This window comes from Tauraco erythrolophus, chromosome 4, assembly GCF_009769465.1.
Source record: "Tauraco erythrolophus isolate bTauEry1 chromosome 4, bTauEry1.pri, whole genome shotgun sequence".
NCBI classification, from domain to species: domain Eukaryota; kingdom Metazoa; phylum Chordata; class Aves; order Musophagiformes; family Musophagidae; genus Tauraco; species Tauraco erythrolophus.
In genome coordinates, this window is record NC_141468.1 from 40,685,803 (window position 1) to 40,696,718 (window position 10,916).

The 10,916-nt window shown below is 41.9% G+C and overlaps 1 protein-coding gene across 1 annotated transcript in view; it reads right to left on the reverse strand.

Moving 5' to 3' along the window:
• GRIP1 (glutamate receptor interacting protein 1) overlaps positions 1-8,136 on the reverse strand; it is a 234,943-nt gene extending 226,807 nt beyond the window's left edge. The window contains 1 exon segment of the mRNA XM_086609897.1: positions 8,004-8,136. Coding sequence (XP_086466023.1) covers positions 8,004-8,136 — 133 coding nt within the window.
• Positions 8,137-10,916: the final 2,780 nt, after the last annotated feature.

Consider the following 10,916-nt stretch of genomic DNA (forward strand, 5'->3'; position numbering starts at 1 on the left):
AGCAACTTGTGCAACGTCTGTAAATTCAAGCTCTCATGTCAGGGAAGCGAGGGACAAGCCCCAGCGGGAAGGGTGGTGGGAAGGCAGGTACAACGCTGCGCAGCCTCCTCTGTACAGTGAACCCACCACAAGCGCCGCAGAAAAACGAGCAGCTACTCCTTCATTAAAGGCTTATTAAAGAGAGGCCAAGTTAAGGTTCTACAGCCACCCTTAGTTCTACTGCCTTTTAAATTTGCAGTATGTGTCCTCAGAACTGCAAGAGTCTTGCATACTGATTTCTCTCTAATTTCCCCGGTTTCAGAGGGAAACTAGAAAATACTCTGAAAATAATCAGTAGTGTTTGGGTGCTGGAGTCATCAGCAGTCTGATCATCACAGACTCCTGCGCCCAGCCACAGCACTACCCCCTGCTCTTTTCTGCTGAAAAACATTAAACAAAGTTGGCTAGTAATTTCTGCACATTCAATGAGGACTACCAAATTTGCTTTATACGAATACTATCTACGGTAAGCAGGTGTTTATATTCATGCTGATGACTAATTATAGCTGCTGGCATGCCCTACTGAAAAAACACAGCAATCATTCAATAAATGTTTATAATCTCATCAGCAAGGAGCTTATATTGTTGTTTCCTTTTTTGTTCCACTAATTGCTTTAAGTTTTCCAATGGAACTGAAGGCCAATATTATGACTGACACCTCCGTAGTTGCTTTTACCTCTCTCTCTAATCTTTGTTCATAAAACCTGATGGTTCATTCACTTCACAATACCCAACGAGAAAAAATAATCACATTACTACGTGTTCATGATGTAAACTGACAAAGTCATGATGAAAAACATGTACTTAAACATAATTTCAGGAAGTAGGAAGTCCAAGTCTCTCTAAATTTCATTGTTTGAACCTGACTGTCATATATTGTAGACATACTAAAATATAAAAGGTGCCCAATTCTCAAAAAGACTGGAGGTACTACTTCATATGAGCAGCCACTATAAAAGGAGGAAGATTGATAACTCTGAGCAGGGAAAATCAAGATCTTTACTGTAATAAATCAGTAAAGAATAGGACCAGAAAGTAAATGAAAGAAAAGTAGCACAGAAATTGTACACTCATAATTGCTAGCAGGGAGAAGTGTTGACATTTCATGCAAAGAATTACGTAACTCAGGTCTCATTATTTCAGTGACTTAAAATAAATAAGCTGTTTTTCCTCAAGTGAATCTAAAGCAATGTTTTACCATCCATGCTCTGCACTGCCTCAGGAGTCTAAGGGCCATTTGCAGAAGAGCCACAAAGGGTCATTTTAAAAAGTAATCCTGTTGCTAACAAACTTAAACTGGCTGTTCCACCAATGCTTTAGGAAAAAAAAAAAAAAAAAAGTGACATTTCTGTGGCCTGCTTCTTGGATAATGAAAATATTTCACCAAAACCAGCACATACGTGCCTGGCTAGAAGAAATGCATGGCTCCAGTCCTGCAGGGAATCCCCCAGCTTCAACTGCTGCAGTGAAAGACCCTGCAACTGGGTATCACACTACTGCAAATGTAACCCCACCAATTTCATTACCTTCGAATTTATATAAACAACATAAAGCCACTATACAAACAGCTTAAGCTTCTACAAACACGAGTCCCATGCCAAGACTTACAGGCTTTTAACTAATATCAAAGAGGACAGGAGTAAAATAAGATTTTAATATATGTGTATTTCTTACAGGCTTGAAAGACCTAAATAATTTCATGGGATGCTCAATAGCTGCTAACATTCTCTTTTTTATAACCCATTCCTACTAGCTTGCTGTCTGTAAAATGAGAATAATATGTAATTCTTCTCTGCCTCTTGGGTTCTTCTAGAAAGGATACACTCACTAGTTACCACAACGGACAAGATGGTAGATAAACGGGATCTACATCACACACATAGTTCATTAGAAGTCAAGCGACCCTTTGCAAGATGATGGTCATCACGAAATATAAAACTGCACTTGATGCAATGACCAACTGTTTAAAAACTCCAGAATCTAACACACATGAAGATGCCCTCTACTCTGCCCTCGTGAGACCTCACCTGGAGTACTGCGTCCAGTTCTGGAGTCCCCAACATAAGAAGGACATGGACCAGTTGGAGAGGGTCCAGAGGAGAGCCACGAAGATGATAAGAGGGCTGGAGCACCTTTCCTATGAAGACAGGCTGAAAGAGTTGGGGCTGTTCAGCCTGGAGAAGAGGAGGCTCCGGGGTGACCTTATAGCGGTCTTCCAGTACCTCAAGGGGGCCTACAGGAGAGATGGGGAGAGGCTATTCAGGAGGGCCTGTTGTGATAGGACAAGGGGTAATGGTTTTAAAATAGAGGGAGGTAGATTCAGGTTGGATATTAGGAAAAAATTTTTTACCATGAGAGTTGTAGAACACTGGAATAGGTTGCCCAGAGAGGTGGTGGATGCTCCATCCCTGGAGACGTTCAAGGCCAGGTTGGACGAGGCCCTGAGCAACCTGATCTAGTTGGAGATGTCCCTGTTCCTTGCAGGGGGGTTGGACTAGATGACCTTTGAAGGTCCCTTCCAGCCCTAACCATTCTATGATTCTATGATTCTATAAGATGAAAAAGCAACAGAAACAGCATGAGGGTACACCACCTTTTTCTAACGAGTGCCCGAATTTTATCTAAAATGGAAAACATTGTAATTGGCATCTGCACAGGGCAACATTTAGCCTGAAAGTGGATGCAGAGAAAACAGTCACTTGCTACCACTGCTGTTTCAGTCAGAAATCTCTGAATGGGAAAGTTGATACTGTCTGTCTCAGCAGTAGAGCTCAAATACAGTTGCCGCCTTTACCAACATGCCTGGCTTGCAAACTGATACTGGACGGTGGCCCTGTGATGACAGAGTCTCTCTGGACATGGGCATCGCATCCCGTTCCTGTTGAACTCATGGTTTTGGGGTTATCCAGACCTCAGGAAAAAAGTGACTTAGGGAAAACAGACAAATGCTGAGGAGCTATAATACATTAATGAAAATCTCAGGGTCCAACAATCATGAAACAGTTATTATGCAGAAGGAAATAAGAAGTTTTAATAAATTTTAGTTATTTAAAAAAAGATTATTTTCATTGTGTTTTCAAGGCCTGCCATATTCTCTGTTCAGGTTACCAAGCTTTTTTTCTTGTAGCCTGCAAAAATGTGTTACAGTTGGTTTCAATGAAAGTTTCGATGAAAGCTGAGATCTGAGATGGAAGGAGAAACACCAACTCCCCCTCCACACACACACACATCCAATTAAACTGCAGGCTAGCAACACATGCTCTTTGTAAAATGAAAAGCGGTTGTCTGGCATTCCTCACCCTTAAGATCAATTAACATCTCTGCAACCTGAGCTAGAAATATTCAATGCCCTTGTCACCACATTACTCATAAAACCATTAACTCTTTTACAACCTCAATCCAATCTATGAGACTGCAGCAAATAAGAACTATTTGTATTAATTTGCAAAATGGAAGAGATCTTGACAAGTACAATGCTGACCATAGCATTTAGAAGCTATAGGCATATCACTTCCCTCGGTGTTTTGTCTTAGTGCTATTTCAGTAGCAAGTTTCTTCTATCAATATTTAATACAGCTTTAAAGCAAGCCAGGTTATGAAATGTAAAGATGTTTGTTAGCAAGATTTTGGCAGCTGAGGAAGTTTCTGCACCATAACATTGAGTCATGTTGGAGAATAATGCACAAGCAGAGTTTTTGTGTTGACATCACCCCAAATAGTGTTATCATACATCCAATATTCATTTTAACTAATTATTCCCATGTTTTAGTCAACAAAGAAGACACCTTCAACTTCGAGTTATTTAAAACTTTCAGTTCTTCCTTTTTGCCTAACTTGCTAGGCTAGGAGTCAAATGCCTTACCTTCACTTTCCAACGATAACACAGGGGGAGAGTTGGGACAATAAACAGAAAGAAGGGAAAGATCACACGTGTTTTGGAGGCAAATTCAAAGACATCAATGTCCTAAAACTGAGGAATTAGGTGATTCTCACACAAGAACTGTGGAAGAATTAATAAAGGGTACCACAGAGAAGAACAATACATGACTTTACTGCAGGTACACCATGGCAGACTACTTTGTCTAAAATATCAATACTTCAAACAACATATACTAGGCCTTGACAAAGGATAGAAGAAAATTATTCGTGGGACTCTTGAGTGACTAAATGGAACATTTTAAGGTCAGGGCTAAAAAAAATGGGACCTTTCATGTTAGTGGGAGTTTACTAGTAGAATTCTTTAAACATTGTTTTTTGGGGATCATTGTTTAGTATTTTCATTGCACCAACACAGAAAATAAAACCTATACGCCAATGGACTATGCTGCTGACATAATGTCGGGAGGAACAACAGAAGAAGAACCACCAATGGAAACAGAGTCTATTTGAGGAAGAGATGGATGACAGAAACCAGAAGTAACATAAATAAGACAGTGAGCATTCACAACAATGCTCTCTGGACCTGCATGGGCAGATAGTGACAATGTTTCGCCCCGCCCGCGAGGTTCCAAAATCCGCTGGAACAAACATGAACCCTTCCAAGTGTTTTGCAAAATAAGACTTAGCGCTGAAATCAGATTGGGGTGGGGGAAGGAGGGGTTTTGTGTTTGTTTTGGTCAGAGGTGACCAAATCAGGCTGGATCCCAAAAATACCTTCCTGCTCAAGACGAGGCTGAAACTCAAAGGCCTTGGCAAAACACTGACTTCAGCAAAAGGACATATGTTGTTTTTGGGATTGTTCCAAACAGCTCTACTACACAGCATTCCTGATGTTTGCTACCAGTCTTGATAATAATATACCAAGGGCCTTTTTCATGCAAAGCCTCATTAAAAGGAACAGGTTCAAATGGCAGTGCTGTAACGCTGTGCAAGATAAATATAACACTCTTTAAAGCGTTCCATGCGATAAGCGCCAACTTGTCTGAGTAGGTTGGGCGGCAACTTCATCACCCATTATGTTCACACTGCAAAGTCTCACTGAAATGACGCCCACCCTACTCAAGTCAATATGTGTTTGTGTACCAAAATTATTCTTTTAGTTATTCCAGCATTACGTAGCACAGAAAGAGACTCTCCAGAAAGGTAAGTGAGCTGATGTTGCATGTCAAAAGAGGATATCCATTTAACTGAACCCAAATGGATGAAAGTCCAAGCAAAAAGACGTCTGACTCAGGACCTGGGGTCTCTTTTTTACACACAGAGCTTTAGGCACTACTGCACCTTCCTTTCATCCAACTGCGTCCCAATGTCACAGCTAACATGGTCTTCAATGACAAAGCTTCAGAATAGTAAAGACAGAACACCTAACAGCAGGAGCTACAATATCCCAATATCCAGGCATGGCTGGGCTGAGGACAAACTAAAGTCACCTTTTTCCTGTGGTCCCCAGAGGCCTACACTATTTTTAACCTTGTTTTCTTTCTGTTTGATCCTTTGGCTGTTCTAATGCAGTTTCTACATTTTTCCATGAATTCTGCCTCCATACAACACTAAGCAATACTACGAGGCAGGGGGGAAGTGAGAGTAACAAGCTCATAAAGAGATACGCTCAGACAATCTTCAAATGCACTGGCTAATTAGATATATAACTCATAAATGACGACAGAGAAGGGACGGATAACAATGCGGGGAGAAGAAACTAGATCTAAAAATCTTCCAACTCCATTCAGCTGAATGAACAATGGTTCTTTGATTTTGTTAGCGCTGATATTCTGAAAATCATACCAATAAATATGATCTTATTCTCAAGGACGCATCCTTCTAAGCATACAAATGCAGAAGGAATGGCTATTAAAGGTTCTGCAATTACTCTAAATTTGCACTGTAAACAGCGTAACACCAGACCATAATTAAATTAAACACAAAACATTTCATCGTCCCCATTACACGAAATTCAATTTCAAGAAAGCATCTATAGTCACATCAGCAGCATCTTTTCACATTTTGCGCATTGCTTTAAGTAGCTACCACACCTATCCAACCGAAACAGTGACAAAAGAAGCACTCGAGGAGCAATTGTGTTTGATGTGGTATCTCTCTAAAGACTCATGGTTCGAATCTCCTATGACATGTTGAGTTTAAGTAGTTGCAAGAAGTTGCAAACTCCTCCTGCAGGCAAATCCATAGGACTGTGCACCGTTTTGATCATTCCATCTGAGTATTATGATCACTGTTGTAAACACCACTTTAAAATCTGACACGTATTCATCCAGTCTGAAATACTTATGACCTCCACAGGATGAAGTGCATACTAACCATTTATTTTCTAAGCAGAACAAAAGGAAAACTCTATTAGACATTTGGCTCCATCTTAGTGCCTTACATTAAGTCAAGAGTTAATAATTTATTAATAAGCATTCAAGAAATCCTTATTACATGTGACAGTTTTTGGAGGGGTTTTGCTTTCTTATTTAAAAAACCTTCAACAACAACAATCAGCTAGGGAAATATTTTGACATACTGCTTTGACACATTCCTTTGATTTACATATTAAAGCAAGAAAAAGTTACATGCTTTCACTTACATGTATCATTTTCACATTTTTCAATGCTAAGTAGATTTCAAATTTTTAGTTCATGTGCAAAGTTTTTATGGTAATATGTTAAATGTTACAACTGTATTGCTCCCCAAAACACATCTTGTTTTAGAAGAACTCAACAACACAGATGAATTATGAGATTATCAGCATAGTGAATTTTCTTTAAAATGGAAAGAGATCAAGATTCCATTAAGAAGAAATCCAGTAAACAACCAAACACTCTACATTAGTTTACTTTTGGAGACAGGCAAGCATGGTGCACTGGGAGAAAAATCAAGAAGAAAAATCTCCTGCTTCCTAATTTTCCACAGGATAGCAGTACTCCGGTGCTGTAAAGAGCAATCACATCCACCGATTTGTCTTAAAACAAATGTAAGGTTCTTATAATTTATTTCAGCAAAATGGAAACGAAGCCAAATGATGCAAAAAGATACCGACAGCTACTCAGACAGCACAGAACAACAAACAAAGTGCATCAAACTTCAGCTGCTTGACAAAAGGTGCAGCTTCACTGCAAAGCTCCCAAATCACCGGTCGGAACAGCAGAAACCTTTTAAAAGGTAATTTCTGTGCATGACTGGTTCTCCTGCCAACACCTCACCCTGACAGCGCTGCACAATACCCCGGGCAGGGGCTGAGCGTAGCTTCCAAACCACCATCCCCATAGGCACCTCTGGGCACATCCCCTCCTCTGGGAGATGCCCAAGGGAGATCAGCAGCTTCAAAGCCCAACAGGTACAGAGGACAAACCCTACGCAGCTGCAGGGGACAGCGCACAGTTCACACAGGGACTTACGAGCAGGCGCTTTATTTTGGTTTTGGGCGAGCTGCTACTGTCACGTGAGCACGAGCAAACAAAACCCACCACTTAATCCCTCACGAGCGGTCCTGGACCTGCAGCGAGGAAGCAGCCCACTTGAGTTCCTCCCTACTGAAAAGACCAGGTCACAGCGGAGGCTCAGAGGACTGACTCTCCCTCAACAACAAACATTAATCATCAACTCCAACTTAGAAATGAGCGACTGCTGCCTTTCCAGCGCTTTAAAAACAGCCACCACGCAGATTTCCGAGGGCGTTATACACGGGGTACCGCCGCCCTATCGCTTCTCAACACAAAACATTTTAACAAAGGGCTTCCAGCAGTCAGACTCAATTAACTGCACCTGAAATCCTACCCGGGTTTGCAGACAGACCCCGCTTACTCTGAGAGCAGCCGTGCCACTTCAGCTGCTTTGTGTTGTTCATCAGCAGTCACAGCCAGATAAAGCCCTAACAGGAACCGACGTTTTAATATCAGCATGAGGCTTACATTCTAGCAAGTAGGGAACACTGTTTGTATTTCTGAGGTTTGGGGTTTTTTTTTAGAATCTTAAAAGTATAGCATTTATCACAGTCAAAGGAAAATGAGGTTATGCAAAATACTTACTTCGAAAATGCTCTGAGGCATAATAGTAGACGTCCTCGTAGCCCTCGTGGTAATCCTCCTCCGGCCGGTACTTTTTGCCTTTTCTTCTTCTCGATCTTCTTATCTGCTTGACAAAACCCAAGAAGCGCTCCATCTCCTCCCTCAGCAGCACCGGCCAGCAGCCCCCTTTGCCCTCAGCTTCACAAAGAGCTGTCCCAGCATGAATCAACCGCACGCACCCGAGCAACGCCGCAGCCTCCAACCAGCCGCTCTGGTACCATTAAAAAACCCCTCCCTTACATCAGCTGTGACTAGGACACATATTGTTTCCCCTTTTAGAAAAAAAAAAGGGGGGGGGGGGGGGGGCAGTGTTGGACTTTAACAAACCTACTGACTGGAATATTTCAACATGAAAACAGACAAAGGAGGAAAATATTGAGTTGAAAGAAGAAAGTCAGGATTTCAAGAGGTTATTAAAGAGCAGAGGACAAAGTTGAAGAGAGCTGCCTGCCGGCGAGGGTAAGCCCGGCACTGAGAGCTCCCTGTCCTGTGTCTCCATCATTTGAAGAGGGGCTGGGAGGCGGGGAGAGATGTTAGTCAATGGACTGAACCATATCTCAAGGCGAAGCAGGTTTTCATCCGCCAGTTAAACGCTGCCCTCGTATTTACCTGGGCACAGGCTCAGGAGCCCGTTTGATTTCATTTGTTGTAAGAGGAGGAAACACGTCGATCCGTTTCTGGCATCGCATATGCCGGATGAATAAATAGCAAAGTGGTTTAATCCATACACACAGCCCACTCACCGGCAAGTGTGCGCTGAATGTGTTAATTGGAGCAGCAGGGAGAAAGCTCAGCAGCTGTTAAAAAATGACACATATACCCACCGGGCATTAGCGTATTCTAATCACTGCTAGATCTAAACATTAAAAGGCACTCCACAGACAGGTCTCCTATAGAGCTGGCCAAGCTAGATGACAATAGGCAAACAAAGGAAGCGACATCATGAGCATGCCACAATGATATTTGTTTAAAATCCCAGCAGAGTTTTAAAAACTTTAAAATTAAGGTATGGCAGACTAGCCTTTGCACAGGATGGCAGGAGCAAAAAGCCGGAAAAGGCGCTGGCTCATTTCTCCTGCTGTGTGCCTGAATTCTCACATGCATAAGATAAGGCTGGAATTTCATCCGTGTTTCTGACAAAGATTCCCTCCTGCACAAGAACAAAAGCAGTGTCTGCTCCAATCCTATCACCTTGACATCCATCACAGGGTTTTTTTCCCTGCAAGCCAAGCAAGGTCTCTAGTCCAGCAGGACCTCTCCTGTCTGCTGACACAAGTCAGGGATCAGTCAAACCCTGTGCTGAACACGGTAATCTGCACCTGTGCTTGAGGAGATACCTTTTTAAACCTATGAGCATAAGGAGGTCAGAGAGCCTTCCCCTAAAACAGATTTTACAGGATCATCTGGAAAACGGGGAGCAGGCAGAGGTGGGATTGGTTTCTGGCGATGCAGACACTTCAGTGAGTCATTATTTTGCAAAAAACAAACCAGGGCAGTTTTTTTTTCAAAGGCATCAAGGAAGTAAAGATTTTAAAGGCATCAAAAAGCCAGGATTGCAATCTATCATTGTTTCAACAGAAGTACGCAGGGATTGATCAGAATTGAGTTGGGCTTTTCTAGTTTTGAAACACATAAAAGTTAGTAGTAGAGGCCAGCGAGATCTGCTATTTGAAGGTCCTAAAACAAGCGCACACTGAAAACAGGCACTGAAACTCTTCTGTGCTTGTTCCAGCTTCCCAGGTATTTTAAAACAACATTGTCACAAACACACATGCATTTTATCCCTAAAAGCTCAAAAAAACCTGGATGCACCTACCAAGCTCCCCACAGGAATACAGACTCATACTCCTTGACCTTACCAGCCCCTGCTTTTCCACTGTGAAAACGCAGCCGCTGTTGCTAGCTGATGAACACCCCAAGGGCACTACCAGAATTATTTTTAGTGTAACTTGTATAAGGAGGTTGTGTTTTATTACAAGTCTGTTTTTATCACACAGCTTTCAACTTTCAAAGGGTAAAGACCTTAGAGGAATATTACAGGCATATTACCAAAAATATAAAAGCCAATAAAACTTTTTATATGGATCTTCAAGAGAGATCACTATATGTTCTGAAGGTTTCAATTCACGTGTCTTTTCTGTGTTCTGCCACCAAGCAGCAAAAAAATTGCATTAGTGTCATGAAACCTGAAAACCAAAGGCTTAGCCTACAGCAGAAGCAGCACTCACTCTTTTCAGAGAGGGAAACGTTATTTAGATGCTGTATTTGCTCCTGTAGAGTGCTCTCCCCGACAGATGTGCAAAAAGTTATTTGTAGATATCAGAAACATTCATCTTGAAGACAGAAGTCTTGCAGCCATCACCATTGCCTATAGTTAAATTACAAAGTTCAGTTCAAAGGGATATGGCTACTTTTTTAAAAAGAGAGAACATAAAACCTTCTCACTTGTAAACCGTCCTCTAAATGAGAGCTGAAAACTGAAATTGAGCAGACACTTGGCTTTCATCAAGTCAATACGCCCTTCTCCAGCGCCACTGTTGCTAAATACGCTGCTGCAGCAGAAGCTTCTGCTGGAGAAGCAGCTTCCCAGTCCTCAGCACGCCCCAGGAAGACCTCGGTCCTTTCCGTAATGAGACCAACACAGCAAATAAGCAGACAAGGGAGCAACCAAATATCTCTGCTGCACAGTAAGCACCAGATGTAGTACACCAACTGCCTGACCATTTTCTATGGAGAATCGATCTAAATTTGGGCAAATTTTGAGCTTTGGAAAGCATGTCATTACCTTGCACAATGGGCCTTCCCTTCTCTTCCCCATATTCATGAAGTGCATTGCCCAGGTGCATCACATATATATATGGCTAGTTTAGTAAA